Source organism: Otolemur garnettii, unplaced genomic scaffold (genome assembly GCF_000181295.1).
Source record: "Otolemur garnettii isolate 467f Iridium unplaced genomic scaffold, OtoGar3 scaffold00011, whole genome shotgun sequence".
Classification (NCBI taxonomy): Eukaryota; Metazoa; Chordata; class Mammalia; order Primates; family Galagidae; genus Otolemur; species Otolemur garnettii.
Genome location: NW_003852406.1, coordinates 18870531 through 18886652, shown reverse-complemented (window position 1 = coordinate 18886652; position 16122 = coordinate 18870531). Strand labels below are relative to the sequence as shown.

The 16122-nt window shown below is 42.2% G+C and overlaps 2 protein-coding genes across 2 annotated transcripts in view; both read right to left on the bottom strand.

Annotated features, from left to right (window-relative positions):
* MAP2K1 (mitogen-activated protein kinase kinase 1) overlaps nt 1–16122 on the bottom strand; it is an 86524-nt gene that overhangs the window by 19421 nt on the left and 50981 nt on the right. Inside the window, exons 4-5 of the mRNA XM_003784445.1 lie at nt 9942–10019; nt 8775–8826 (exon numbers count right to left, since the gene is read on the bottom strand). Coding sequence (XP_003784493.1) covers nt 8775–8826; nt 9942–10019 — 130 coding nt within the window. The remainder of the gene's footprint in view (nt 1–8774; nt 8827–9941; nt 10020–16122) is intronic.
* On the bottom strand, nt 7606–7979 carry LOC100960433 (UDP-N-acetylglucosamine transferase subunit ALG13 homolog). Its single transcript, XM_003784447.3, has one exon. It carries the CDS (start codon nt 7977–7979, stop codon nt 7647–7649), a length of 333 nt encoding a protein of 110 aa, XP_003784495.2. The 3' UTR covers nt 7606–7646.

Here is a 16122-nt window from a genome sequence, read left to right as displayed (position 1 = left end):
AAAAAAAAAAAAAAAAAAGAAAGAAAGAAAGAAAGAAAGAAAGAAAAAGAAACTAGGCTGTGTGCTTTGAAAAGAAGCAGGACACAGCTCTCCAAGGATCACCAGGGTGCATAGTGCTGGGCCTCAGACTCCTTCCTACTATGATGACCCCAGAAAGGGCCATGGGCAAGTCTTCCTGCTCCTCCCCTCCCCATCTTTCCATAGCAGTACCTGCCCTATGCTGTGCAGAGACTGTCAAGAACAAACCCTGACCACCTCTCTGCCATCTATCCCCTCCTATCCCTTCACTCTGCTACTATCCTGAGACCGGTGTTATCCTTCAGTGGACCTGGCAATAGGCTTCCAATTGATCTCTTCCTCCTCTCCACCTCCCCTTAGCCACAGCAGCCCAAGTCCTCTTCCTTAAAGGACAGCTCACTTCACTTCCCTGTGCAGGAACATTCCACTGCTCCCCATTGTCTATAATAAAATCCAATTCCCGAACATGGCACTGAAGACCCCTCCTCATCACTTGAACTATTCCTAACTTTCATTCCCAGCCCTCACCATCAGGAATCCTTTGTTCTAGGCAACTTGTACCACTTGCTGTTTCCTGTTAAGGTACATCTGTGTTTAGCAGTCTCTGTGCCATTGTTCATGTGTCTCCCTCTACCTGGAATTCCCTCCCCTGATGCTGCCACATATGTAACTTCTACCTGGGTTTCAAAACTCAGCTCAAACACCACCTCCCTAAAGGGATTCCCTAAAAGGATCTGAGAAAGCATTCTCCCTTTTCCAACATCCCCTCTGCCTCTCTGGAGGAGCTGAGAGAGACTCATCTGTGATCCGTCACTGAGGGTCTAGCAGAGGAAATAACTGTAGAGAGAACAAGACTCACATTTCTAATCAGGAGGCCAGCACATTGAATTCTAGCTACTAATTAGCCATTCTGCTTCTCTCCATCCTTAAGTGGGGGACAGTCTAGACAGGGTCAAAAAGAATCCCTTCTCCCTGCAAATTCACTGTCCCCTTGAAAGTGTTGCCCACACAGCAGTGGGATAAGAGTAGTAGACAAAGAAAACAGAGGCAGCCAGGCCTACCTCCCAGATACCAGATCAGGGAGGTAGCCATCTACAGTTCAGGGAGCAGATGCGGCTTCTGTGCCACACAAAAGGATTGTACTCAGGACAAGACCCTATGTACCATCTCAGGGAAGCCTGGAAAGATGCCAGAACAGCCTGGCAGTCAGGACAGTGCCTTGTAAGGAAGAAGCCACTCGAAAACTCATCACATGAGTCTGCTACAAATGGTTTATAAAACAACAAAACACAAACTTGAGCCACTTAGAGCTTGCCTGTCAGTGCCTACAAGTTGGAATGAAGCAAGGCAGAGAATTTAGAGCTGACTGCCACGGGAACACTATGAGATGCCGTGAGACTCCCAGTTCCCACCAGGACTGGGATCCAAAATCACTCTCACAAAGGCTGCACAGAAGCCTTACATCTCATTCTGCTGATCTGGGAGTCCCCGGTTTTACAGAACTCCTTACTCTGGGCAATAAAGGAACACTTTTGGAGTACATTCCAAGCACAATGGGCCCAAGGTCTAAGTCACCCAGTGTGCCAGAATTACAATGGGCCACATATGTACATGTCCCCTCAGAAGTCTAGGCTGATTTTCTCAGTGCACCACAGGCTCGGTTTGCTCATTCAATACTGGATATAAAGATCAAGCAGCTTATACACAGTGTCATCTGAAAGAAGGTAGAGAAACAAAGTTGAGACATAATTTAATACTGTTCTTAGCATTTATTGATCTTTATCAACCAGCAACTCCAAGGCAGAAAATTTAAAGGCTAAGGTGTATGAATCCCATATTGATGTAAATCATGTAAGGCTTCTCTGGGTCTTGATAAAAAATAAGGAAGGCCTTGTTAATTAGAATAGGCTTAGCAGAATAGCAGATTGGTAATGCAAGTCATGCTCTACACAGCTTGAAAAAGCTACACCCTAGCACCCTCTACACCTCTGGCTCTTTAACACATTAACTGCCCATGTGAGCTATATGTAACTTGCTAATTTTGATCCTGCTTTGTGAAGCATATATAATTCACACATCTCTTGACCTAATAAAACACCGTGGCCCCAAGGCAAAAAAATTTTTTCTAGTGTGGAAGTCAGTGTGTTAACTCACAGCAGGACTACCTTACCTGGTTCAGCTTGGATGAACTGGAGCTGTCCTAAGTGGGAAGGCTAACAAGAAACTTTAGAGGCTAATTCTTCTCAGAGCCCCAGAGTCAGGAAAAAATTCCTCTCTCCTACCTATGTCAGCCATCATGTTTTCCTTGAGAACTTAAAGTTGACCCATTGAAAGCTGAATCTTATGCTTAAATTCTAAAGTTTCCTCTCAAGAGAGAGATTCTTACTCCCCTTAACTCAGTGGTCTGGAAGACTGTTCCAAACCAGAAAATTAACAACAGAGTTAATATTTTAGACTTTGCAGGCCACAAAGTAGGCTCTTTCACAAGTAACTATTCAAATTTGCCATTATAGTACAAAAGCAGCCGTAGACAACACTTAAACAAGCATGGCCACATTCCAATAAAGCTTCATTTATGGACACCAAAATTTGAATTTTACATAATTGTCAGGTCTGAACATTCTGAAAACCATCTGGTTCTTGCAGACCATACAAAACTTGTAAGTGGGCCAGTTTGCTACCCCTGCCTTCACTGCTTGACTATTGTGACCCTGCTAGCAGGTTTTTGTCTTTCTGACAAATACTTACCAGAATTTGTAGTGAGAAAACTTTTTTAATTTGCTTGCTTTCAGCATCCACTCCTCCTCCCATCTTTTAGTAACAAACCCCCCCTTTTTATCTGGGACATGCTCTTTCCCAGAGTCTCGTGTTTCTAACAAGAGGCTCCATCTGTCGTACCAGTGGTAAGCACACAGCCCAGTGTGAGCCACCAGACTACGCAAGTGAGTGGGCCAGGTGTGGGCAGACAGTCTTGGCAGAACCAATTTGCCAAACAGTGGTTTGAGCACTGATAGGGATGCTGGGGAGAGTAGGCAGAGCTCTTTGTCTGGGTAGGCAGCACTGAGGACTAGATGTGTTTGGGGCTAGTGAGATCCACCCTGCCCCCGGGGAAGAGAATCTGACTGGAAAGGAGGCCCACACAAGAATAGGTAAAGCCAGGAGGTAACCAGAGACCTGAGGCTATTATGTCAAGCCCAACTTCATCCCAGGCTTCAGAACCAAACCAATACTTTCCCTCTTTTGATCGATTTGTTGTTGTTGTTGTTGTTGTCGTTTTTAAACAGAGTCTCATTTTACTGCCCTCATTAAAGTTCTGTGGCATCACAGCTCACGGCAACCTCCAACTCCTGGGCTTAAGCAATTCTCTTGCTTCAGCCTCCCAAGTAGCTTAGACTACAGGCACCTGCCAGAATGCCTGGCTATTTTTTTGTTGCAGTTTGGCCAGGGCTGGGTTCGAACCCGCCACCCTTGGTACACAGGGCCAGAGCCCTACCCAGTGAGCCACAGGCACCGCCCCTTTTTTTTTTTTTTTTTTGAGACAGTCTCACTATATTGCCCTCAGTAGAGTGCCATGACATCACAGCTCACAGCAACCTCAAACTCTTGGGCTTAAGTGATTCTTTTGCCTCAGCCCACCAAGTAGCTGGGACGGCTGCCTGCCACAACACCTGACTTTTTTTTTTTTTTTTTGGTAGTTGTCATTGTTTAGCAAGCCTGGGACCAGGTTCAAACCTGCCAGCCTCAACATATGTGGCCAGCATCCTAACCACTGAGCTACAGGCATGGAGACTGATTAAGTAATCTTGAGCTGGGTTTTTGACACAACCAAAGAATTCTGACTAATAAATTACGTCATGTCAGATTATGTTTGCAAGTTGGCAGGTTGTGATTCATGCACAAAACAATGAAAGTGGTATGTTCTACTATTCTCCAGAGTCATTTACAGAGATGTCTCTTTCCCCTGTCAGACTCTAAGCTCCTGGAGGACACAGTTCATTTATGAACCATCTTTATGCCTACAAGTGATTCACCCAGTACCTTGCAGTTGGCAGGTATTCTATAAATATTTTAGAAATATAAATTACTTGTCTTTGATGGGAAAAGACTATGAGGAGGGGGGTGAATAAAAAAAGAGGAGCATATACATGTACCTACCCCTGACTATGTACCAGAATGTGACCCCAAGGTTTCAGAAAAAAACTTACACTCCCAAAGGGGTGACAGATGTAACACCCACCACCTGATCAACAGCCCACAAATCACATACACTAGGCTCAGCCCCAGATACTGCTTCTCCATTTGAAACACTCAGAGGAAAGATAATACACTATTCTGTTCAACACCAGAACAAATCACCATGGACTAGTTCACCCAGCCACAGCTCAGCATTGGGAATGTTAATTGTAATTATTCTGTCCAAGAAGTCCTGCTCCATGAAGGCAGAGACAAATCACTTCAGGAATGAGGGTGAGGAGTTGCTTATCTCTGGATTCCTGCCTGCTATGCATATGTTAGAAACGTAGGAAAGCTACATGTATACAACTAAGGCAATGTACCAAACCAGGACCAGGACACACTCAGTTGAAGAGAGATGACTGAAAAACTTTCAAGAGGCTACTACCTAGCTGGAAAAACAGTACCTAAACTATACCTGAAAACAATTGGCCTTTCCTCAAATACCAACATTATTGTACTTCTTTCACTTAAAAATTTGTAAATGCAGGTATGCTAGCTTTTTTTAAAAACAGGCTTCTACCCTGTAGTGCAAGATGGAGTACAGTGGCAGGCTCATACCCACTGAAGTCTTAAAATCCTGGGCTCCAGCTCAGTGCCTGTGGCCCAAGCAGCTAAGGCGCCAGCCACATACTCCTGAGCTGGCGGGTTTGAATCCAGCCCAGGGCCACCAAACAACTAAGATGGCTGCAACCAAAAAACAGCCGGGCATTGTGATGGGCGCCTGTGGTCCCAGCTACTTGGGAGACAGAGGCAAGAGACTCACTTGAGCCCAGTAGTTGGAGGCTGCTATGAACTATGATGCCATAGCACTCTATCCAGGGTGATAGCTGGAGGTTCTGTCTCAAAAAAAAAAAAAAAAAATCCTGGGCTCAAATGATCCTCCTGCATCAACCTCCCAAATAGCTAGGACTATAGGCACACATGCCACCATGCCCAGCTAATTTTTCTTTTTTTTTTAATAGAGACAGGATCTCATTATGGTACCCAGGCCTCAAGCAGTCCCCTTTGCCTTGGCATCCCAAAGTGCTTGATTACAAATGTTGACCACCATACTCTGCCTAATTTTTCTTTTCTTTTTCTTTCTTTCTTTTTTTTTTTTTTGGTAAAGAGGTCTTGCTATGTTGCTCAGGCTAGTGTTGAACTCCTGGCCTTAAGTAATCCTCCTGCCTCGGCCTCCCAAAGTGCTGAGATTATAGGTGAGAACTACCATACCTGACTTTCTAGCTTTTTATTATTGATATATTCCTAAGAAATGTGCTTGTCTTTTTGAAGATTCTATAACTTATACTTGAGGAATCCTGTAGTGAATGCTTTAAAAAAGTACATTGCTCTTAGAACAACTTGTGTTATAAGTTATTTTTGTACCTTACTTTTGCTTAGAGCAGGGCACACCTAGAAATCACTTTCAACCTAATAATTTAAACTCCTACGTGTCACCTCTGCATGCCAACCTGTCTCCAACACCCAGCAGGAAAGAACAGTGTCCCTTGATATCTGCATGGTAGTTGTGAGAGTGGATGCTTCACATAAACTGACTTTGGACTCCTCTGGGAAGGGACTGAGCCCACAGTCCACCCACCTGCCAGTAAGGCCAAGAGGGTTGGCCAAGAGGGGCCAACTGGGGCCCAGCGGCAACATTGTGGGAGCCATGGACTAAGGCAGCTGCTTTTCTGCTTGCGTGACCCAGCTTCCCAAACAGAGTAGCCTTGGTTTCTGCCCTACTAAGGGTTGTTGACTCAGCTTTCCAAAAGATTATCTGAACTTTCCCCAAGATCCTTCTAATAAGTTTTGAGAAGCTGAAACCAAGTCAGGCTGGTTTCTGTTGCCTGTAATTAGAAACCTCTACTGGTTTATCTGCTAACCAACAACTAACATTTACTAAGTGCCTACTATGTGTCAACCCTTGGTATGCATTATCTTAATTAATCCTCCCAACTCTGTAGGTAGGCTGTTTTCTCTTATCCTTAGGTTTAGAGACATTAAATAACTCATCCAAAGTCACACAGTGAGTGGCACAGTAAGGATTTGAACCTTGAACTGTTGTTAATATGATGGAGTAAACAAAATGGGCCACATGACTTTGTAGCTCCTCCCCAAAATAGTCTTCATTCTACTTTTTGAATTCTGGATTGATCACGTTGCTTGCTTTAGCTGATAGGATATTAACAAACCCAACCCAAGCAGAAGTGTAAAAAGTGCTTGAGTGTTGGGGTTTACCCTCTCTTGCTACTGGAAGCCCTCAGACCATCATAGGAAGAAGCTGGGTCTCCCAGAGGATAAGTAATTACATGTGAAAAAATGCCTGCCAACTCACAGGAAAAAAAAAATTGTTCAAGGTAATAAAGTGTTCTTTTAAACTACTAAGTTTTGGGGTAGTCTGTTACATAACAAAAGGTAAGTGAAATAATCACTAAGCTATCTCTAGCAAATAAATATCAAAGAATAAGAATAAGAATAAAAATTTTAAGCAGTGAAAAAGTCTCTCTACTCTTTCCTATTTTGCCTCAAGGACGAAATGAGAAGAAATGGAGCTTCACTTTCATCAGGAAAGAATATATTTGACCCGAGGTAGAGCTAGCAGTGAGGAAGACTGAAGATAGGGAGACGTGCTTTCTCTCATTTTTACCCTAACTCAAGTTTCTAGGAATTGTCTACTCTTGTGCTTCTTACTCAGAAATCAAGACATACAAAAGTACCATTCCACAGACCAGGCCTCCTGGCAAATCCTTTTAGGGCTTCTGGAGAAGACCCAAACAGCACACATCTGACTAACTATATTTAATGCTCCTTGTCAAAGTCTTCCAAGTTTTGTTCATTTTTTCATGATTCCAAATGCACTTGGGATCACAAACAAACCTGTGAATGCTTACTACATCTTTTTTTTTTTTTTTTTTTCTTGAGACAGAGCCTCAAGCTGTCCCCCTGGGTAGAGTGCCATGGCATTACAGCTCACAGCAACCTCCAACTCCTGGGCTCAAGCGAGTCTCCTGCCTCCGCCTCCCAAGTAGCTGGGACCACAGGCGCCCGCCACAACGCCCGGCTATTTTTTGGTTGCAGCCGTCATTGTTGTTTGGCGGGTCCGGGCTGGGGATTCGAACCCGCCACCTTAGGTGTACGTGGCTGGTGCCTTAGCCGGATGAGCTATAGGCACCGAGCCACTACATCTTGAAGATCAGGAAAAAGCTAATAAATGTACTAAACTCTAATTAGGGTTTGAACCCAAATGCAAATGTGTACACCATAACATTTCCTATTCATTCTACAGATACAGTTTATTAACTTATATTATTCTGCAAATACATGTTAAATTTGATTTAATCACATTTAAATCACATTTATCCACAGGCTGGATTTGGGGAGGAGGTGTTTTTAAGTGTTGAAAGCTTAAGTATTTATTTTTGTAATCCAACAACTTTATCCAAAAATGCAGACAATTTTTCTGGCTGGCCAGGAGGGTAACATTTCAGTGTTGTTAAGTCCACTAAGCTGCTGCAGGCACAACAGAGGTGATGCCCCTCTTTCTGGGGCTGCTCTGCCAATTCTAGTTGATGACTGTTCATCAACTCTTCATCTATAACCACCACCACAAGTGGCTTTCCTTTTTCCAGAGTCTCCAAAGAGCTTCCTGCCCCTGTGTTACTAATGACATGATCTGCCTTCTGAACGTCTTCTTTTAAGGAATCCTTGTACCTCACGGCTGGTGGGGCCAGGAGAACTGTAAGCATTGAGGAGAAGACGCCCTAGAGACAACGCGTTGCTCAAGGATGCCAGCGAGAGAGTGCCAGCCAAGAATGTCGGGAGGAGCAGGGCACAGCAGCTGTAGAGTTGCTGAGCTGAGACAGGGGCCCCAACTGCCAAGAGGCCCATAAATGGAAAACTTTTCAACTGCTTTCTATCTTCTTTTGCTCAGCATAAATTTTTTTTTTTAAGAGTCATCAAAGTTATGTCTATCAGTAGCCTATTCAGTTTTATTGTTTATAAAGTATCCTACCATATGGATATACTACAATTTATCTCTTTGCCTATTAAAGGAAATTTTAGTTGTTTCTACTAGAAACATAGCCACTTTAACCATTAGTGTACAAGTCTGTGTGAATACATGTTTTCCCTTATCTTAGATGAATACCTAAGAGTGGTAAGTGTATGTGTACCTTTATTTCTAGAAACCAGTGTCTTTTATAGTCAAATTCATAAACAGCTGCCTAGTTATAGCATCGCATCTATGTCCAACCTAGTCCAGTGGACAGACAGTGACACCAGGGCAACTAAATTCTGGCTGAGGCTAATCTAAGTCTAGCCTGGGCTTGCTGGGTGACTGCCTGTTACAGCCCCAGGTAACAGGTGTACCAAGACTAAAACAAGAGTAGGACCTTCTGCCCCAGTCATCAAAGTAAACAAAGACTTGTGATATTTTAACGTTATTAAAAGGCTTTTACACAAAAACAAAATACAAAAAAAAGAAGCAACAACCTTTGGATTTGAGTTAAAACTAAAAACATAAGTAGCAAGTAACTTCTTACCTCTGTGCATAATCTTGTGCTTCTCCCTCAGATATGTTAGGCCTTTTATTACCTAGAGGAAAGGGAAAGTAAAAAGATAGGAAATAAAAATGATGGTGTTTAAAAAACACTAATTTTTTAAATAATCTGGAAAATATTTCGTCTATCCTCACAAATTTGCCACAAACCTTACTATTTTTTTTTTTTCTGAGACGGAGTCTCACCTTGTCACCATCAGTAGAGTACTATAACATCATAGCTCACAGCAACCTCAAACTCTTGGGTTCAAGTGATTCTCTCATCTCAAGCCTCTTGAGTAGCTAGAACTATAGGTGCCTGCCACAATGCCCAGCTATTTTTAGAGACCCACTCTGGCTCAGGGTAGTCTCAAACCGTGAGCTCAACCAATCCATCTGCCTCAGCCTCCCCGAGTGCTAGGATTACAGGCATAAGCCACTGTGCCCATCCTCATTCTTTTTTGTGTGTCACTTTTTAACCTGCTTTATTATGCAATCATCTTATTACATAGTATACAGAGTATTATTAAGTAAAACTAATTATTATAAGTTTAAACAACTTTACAAAAACACTACCCTTGAATTCATGTAAATCTGCAATCTGAAAAAAGATTTCTGAGATCATAAACGGGAATTTTCTTGGATACTCTGTCCTAAGACACAGATGTTAATATAAAAAAGTCACTTTTCTCATTCTAATGAGGTGAGAGAATATGGTATCAAGATTCTACAGAGAGAAGATTCTAGTGAGAAAACAATTTTTTTCTTTAATTTTTTATTTTTTTGACACAGAGTCTCACTACATTGCCCTTGGTAGAGTGCTGTGGCATCACAGCTCACAGCAAACTTAAACTCTTGGGCTTAAGTGATTCTCTTGCCTCAACCTCCCAAGTAGCTGGGACTACAGGCACCCACCACAACACCCAGCTATTTTTCTGTTGTAGTTGCCATTGTTGTTTTACCTGGTCAGGCTGGGTCCAAACCCACCAGCATCGGTGCATGTGGTTGACGCTTTAACCACTGTGCTATGGGTGCTGAGCCAAAACTCCACTTTTTAAATAAAATTTCCCATCACTGACTTCCTGCCTTCCTCCCTTGTCCATTTCTTATCAATTCATTAACTTATTAATGAAGAACCTAGGGGAAAAAAAAAACTTTATAATATACTCACAGCAATGCTAACTTTTCCTAAAATTTGTTCTGGAATTCTTCCAGCTTTCTTCAGGACTTGATCCAAGGAACCTCCATCCTAAGAAGGAGAATACCAGACCATTAGTGAAAATGTTTATAACTATTCTTTCATGTATTAAACTTCAGGGGGGAAGGTGAAATCTTAAACTTCATGAGGAAAGTAAATCTCACACACAGCAAATCCTCCCAGAAAAGTCAAGGGTAAGCACCCACTAGTTTGTTCCAGACATCAAACAACATATGACTACAAAACACTGTAGGAGGTGTCAAATAACAAGTAACTCAAACCATATTAATACCATTAAACAAATTACTAATACAGTGGTCACAAAAAAAGGCTTCAGTTGCAACAAACTGACAATATAGTACAGTGGTTTGCAAGTGCAGGCTCTTGGAGCAAACTATCTAAATTTGAATCCCACTTACTACCCAGGGGACCTTGAGCAAGTTACTCAACTTGTGAAATAAGGATAATAAGGCTCAGTGTCTGCAGCTCAGTGGTTAGGGTGCCAGCCACATACAAGGGGGACTAGTGGGTTGGAATCTGGCCCAGGCCTACTAAAATAACAATGACATAGCCTGGCATTGTTGCGGGCGCCTGTAGTCCCAGCTACTTGGGGGCTGAGGCTAGAGAATCACTTAAGCTCAAGAGTTAGAGGTTACTGTGAGCTGTGACACCACTGCACTCTATCAAGGACAACATTAACTCTGTTTCAAAAAAAAAAAGATGAGGATAATAACCAAAAGGCTAGTACAATAATCATAGGGCTATTGTAAGGATTAAACAAACACATATAAAGCACTTATAGCAATGCACGGTACATAGTTAAGTACTCAACAAAGCTAATTATTTTACTACTACAATAAGTTACAACTTATATTTGGTATTATCTTAACAAATCGTAATTAACAAAATCCAAAGAAAAATGTCATAAAAAGCACTAATAACTTATTCCACAAAATCCTACAAAGTGCCACGAACTATGTCTGCTTGTATGAGATAGAAGGTGTGAGCCACCGGTGCCTGGCCTAACTAGCTGTTTTCACATGAAAACATAGGCCAGGTACCGGTGGCTCACACTTGTACTCTTAGCACTCTGGGAGGCAAAAGGGAGAGGATCACTAGAGCTCAGGAGTTCTCGATCAGCCTGAGCAAGAGTGAGATCCCATCTCTACTTAAAATAGAAAAAATTAGCCAGGCACTGGGGGGAGCACCTGCAGTATCAGCTACTCAGGAGGCTGAGGCAAGAGGATCTCTTGAACCTAGAAATTTATAGAACCATTTCTATTTAAAAAAAAATTAAAATGTGTATATTCACACGAAATCAAAAATGTTAACCACCTATTTAGGCAGTAAGATTATCAGGGAGCTATGATTGTGCCACTGTACTCCAGCCTGGGTGACAGCAGATCCTGTCTCAAAAAATAATAATCAATAAAATAACTTTCAGAGGTAGAGATAATTCCTTAAAAGTCAAACTGACTTCTAAAACATTCTCTCTATACCAAACAGTTACCATCATTCTCTATCATTATCAAATGCATCTGTATAAGGCACAGGGATATGTAAGGATGAGAGATAGAAACCACCACAAGATATAGGTCGAAAAATCTGTCTGCTTGGTGAGACAGAACATATTCAGAAGAAGCAAGGCACCTTAAATCCTCCTCTGAAATATCTTATTTGTTAAGATAATGCCAAATGCCAGGAACAAATAGCTGAATGAAGACAATAGACAGTGCTATAGGTGCTCAGAGAAGAAAGTGATTCCCAGAGAAAGTGGCTTAGGGAAAGTCTCAAAACAGGAGTGACAGGGAAGTAGAGCCTTGGAGGTGGGCAAAACCTGCTTCCAATTCACCTCATTTCTATGATGCAGCATCAAATGTGAGGTCATGTACAATACATAACATGATAAACAAAAGCAGCACAGAACACAAGCCATTTCTATTTTTTAAAAAAAGGTGTGTATACTCACACAGAATCAAAAATGTTAACCTCCTATCTCGGCAGTAAGATTGTCAGGGATTTTTGTTGTATGGTAGTTTCTTCTTTGTGTTTTCTATTATTTATAAATTTTCTATAATGAGTAAAGCTTTTACCTTTTTGTTTACTGAATTCATTTATGAAAGTGGAGAAGAAAATAAAACACTTAATAATAGTACTGAACACCCATTGTTTATAAAGGCACAGTAAAACTAGATAGAAAACTGCTTTCTTTCTAAAAGAAGTAAGAAAGTAAGACTTATTCATACAGATCGACCAAAAATCTTACCTGAAAACAGTGCTAAAAATAGATTATTGACTTAAAAGGACAGTTTAGACCAATCAATTTCTGTTACAGTCAACTCTGGATCATAGATGCTAATGGGGAAAAAAATGGTACAGGAGTGGATTCTCCAATGCAGCACATAAACATGCTTCATTATGTGTGACTTCTGATCATAATAAACTTCCTAGTACAACAACCCAACAGTGGGTGAGTCAACCAAGGAGTACAGGGGTGGATCCTGAAATTCAGCCTAAAATTTCAAATGTGCCATAGTAACCTCCACACAGATAGATGAGTATAGAATCATGAATCTAAAACCAAACAGAACTCCCCACAAACATACTTTCCAAGAGCCCTCGGAAGAGCCCTTATTCAGGCTCTGACTCATCCTGAGTTTCCTGCAATCAAATGAATCCTATGATCTTGGCTGCCTTGACAATGCCACAGGCCTGTGATGGCCAAAGCAGGATACCACTCAGCCCAGGTAACCACACCCAAGCCAGCAGGCTCCTCTCAATTTCCTTTACCAATGGGAAGAGACTCCAGTACAGAAAGTTCCCAAACTATTTCTATTTTGCCTCCAATTGAATATTATTTTTAAGCTCCTTTGTTTGAATAGTTTTGCCTAATCACCAGGGAGGACTACATACTTAAAACAAGATAACAAAGCCACTCTGTCAAAATCAGGTTCAAATGAGGTAGACAAGCTAACCCTGTGGTTCCCAAGTTCCTTCCTCCATTTCAGCAATGGACAGCACTACCTCTCATCTTGCTTTATACTTCCCTGGAGGTGGAAAGTAAATATTTCTATTAAAAAGAAATACTGGCTATCTTCCCTTTAACCTCTACTGAGCTACAAGCAGAGTTACAGTAGGAACAATGGAATTATGAAATGTAAGGGGCACAAACCGGTCAGGATTAACTAACCCTACAACCTTCTAATTCTACTTTCACTGTTGCCAAGAACTTGCCTTCACTGACTAAAGCTGCTAAAATGGTACTTATTTTTAGAAGCCAATTATTAACTAAGTCAATGGTGCTTTTGTGAAGGTTTTCTATAGAAAAGACAAATGCTTTATGGAAATAATAGCTCAAAAGCTTTTACTCCTGCATGAGAACCATCATCCCTGAGTCCTCAGTTCTCTGGTTGCTCAGCTACCACCTAAGCAGAAATCTACTTCCCCAAGTACAAAAAGCATTCCTGGTCTGATCCGGGAGCATCCACTTCCCCAGTGGGTTTCAAAATTCAGACTGAGCAGTGCACACACAGCTTATTTTTCGGAAAGGTCAGTCTCTGGCTGAGTGCTTTAGAAGATGGGGCTCAATGAACACCATTGACAAAGTTTACTGTAAAAAAAATCCCCCGAAATGGTTTGAACAATGAATAGATGAACAATATATTGTAAAGAAAATACAGCAAAATGATAGCTGTAGAAACTAGGTGGTAGTTTTATGAGTTGGGTATACACCACACAATTTTCAACTTTCTCTATACTTGAAAATTTTCATAACAACGTGGTGGGGGAAATGTTAATGACACACAATACGAAGACTATACCGCAAAAAGGACAAAAGAACCTCAGAAGTTGAGATGTGGTTATGGAAGAGAGCTCTCTACCTGACACCACCTTTGAAATGATAAAGTGAGGCAAAGCAGGAAGTCCAAGAGAAGCAGCAGCCAGCAGCTACAGTTTTCCAATTAGGGACAGCTGAGGTCAGGGCTCTCCTGCAAGAGGACCTGCTCAGGGAACAAGGAAGGGGTGAGAGTTTCCAGGGATAGAGCAGAAAGCTACTCTGGCACTCATGGCTGCTTGGACTTCAGGCACACAGCCTCCTATAGAGTTCTGTCTAGACCCTCTGACAGTTCTGAAACTATTTCAGTTGAGACAGAAGGCCTTATTGCAGATTCCCCATTGAACCCCATCCTGGCTATTCAAATTCAGCCATTCAACACACACCACCTAATAGGTCCCCAATAGGTCCCGATCCTCAAAAGATTTTTCCTCCCAGCCTCTGATAGCCAGTTTTCCAGGCTCAGGCTCCCCAGGGTAATTTCAGAGATATTTTTCCTTTGGAGATTTGTTTGGGAACATCTCACTATTCCAAAAGAGCCAAATCCACGGCTGGGGTGAGGTAGAGGTAACTGACCTGCAGCTACTGGAAATGGGCCAAGAGAATAGAACCAACCTCTGTCATGTCTAGTGTCATCTTCTCCTCCTAGAGAGGAAGGCTTAGGGGAAGGGGGCACAGCAAAGGATGTGATCAAGACCCATGTCCACAAATCCAGGGTGAATAAATAAATATGGATTCCAGAATGAGGCGGCCTCCTCAGCATCTCAAAAGTGGTCGAAGGTGACACAAATGAAAAGACTGTCCTATTCACATAGCATAAGGACATTCAGGCTGGTAAAAGAGGTTCCCATGGGGTCTGAATAAATGCATAGGCCACTGGCTATCAATGTTTGGGGCCTAATCCTACCCTCTGAAAAGCACTCTGGAGTCCAACCATACTTCACCCTATAAATGGCCTCCCAGTTCCCCAATTAAAGTGAGAATTCTGGGTAGTACAGAACTTGGGATAACTCAGGAAAGAATTTCTGATGGTTCAGAAGAGGAGGCATGAGATGGCATGTGCCTGGTGCTCAGCAGCTCTCATGTCTGCACTGACACCTCTCCTCACCTGAAAAGGTACTAGAACACAGTCATCCAGCCTTGAGCAGTTCAGAAGGACAGATATGCTTCTGATGACATCTGATCTCGATGTCTCCAAACCCCTGGCAGCTCACATATACTAAAAAAAGTGTTTGTGAAGCTGAACCATGTTAATTAATGTAAACCCTGACTGGTTGTTAAGTGCCAAAAACCATGGAAACACAGGATGTGACCACAGATAACGGCCCCTAAAGAAGCTCTCACACAATTATTTCTCCACAGAGATGAAAAATCCTGACAGAGCATAAGATTTGCATAGGATAATAGAAACACCATGAAATTTAAAGAAAGCAGACCTGGTTAGAGACATGTGTGACTTAGACAAATTACAAAAACTCTTAGGGCCTTCCTCTCTCCATCTCCCAGCTGGGGAGTCAACAATCTGTCTCATGTGATGGCGCTGATGTGATTAATAACTTATGTAATGAGAAAAGGACTTGGCAAGTGATGGAAGGTTCAAAAGCTATTGCTATTATATTGAGTCATGCCGCCACCCACCGTCTATTATGTCAGCAAGACCTAAGAGGAAAAAAGGATCCTCTGACCTCTGTTACTGGTTTATTATCATCACCTCCACCTTCTTTCCCTTCTAGTTTTCCAGGACCTCCCTCATCATTTATACATCTGCATCCTTTAGTTGAAAATCAATCAACCACCAACATAAAGAACACAAAAAACCCAAAGGATAAGGAATGGCTCACTGAGGAAGGCCAAACCCAAGTGGAAAATAATCAGCACCCAGGCCAGGGGCTGGGACCAAGCCAGAGCTGTCCATGCGCTTCCCACTGAGACTGCTTCAATCTCTTTGAGGCAAAAGGAAACAAGAGCTTTCTCAATAACCCTTACACATGCAGAGGACATTTTAAGATTTAGGTTCCAGGTTGGACACCGTTGCTTATGCCTGTTATCCTAGCACCCTAGGAGGCTGAAGCAGGAGGATTACTTGAGCTCAGGAGTTCAAGACCAGCTTAAGCAAAGCAAGAAAGACCCCATCTGCATTAAAAACAGAAAAACTAGCTGGGCATGGTGGTGCATGCCTGTAGTCCCACCTACTTGGGAGACTGAGGCAGGAGGATCACAAGTCCAGGAGTCTCTGAGATTGCTGTGAGCTAGGCTAAGGTCATGACACTCTCGCCCAGGCAACAGAGCAAGACTATCTCAAAAAAAAAAAAAAAAAAA

Excerpts from the sequence above, each read along its gene's own strand:
- LOC100960433 (XM_003784447.3), bottom strand. The coding sequence starts at position 7,979 with ATGCTTACAGTTCTCCTGGCCCCACCAGCCGTGAGGTACAAGGATTCC.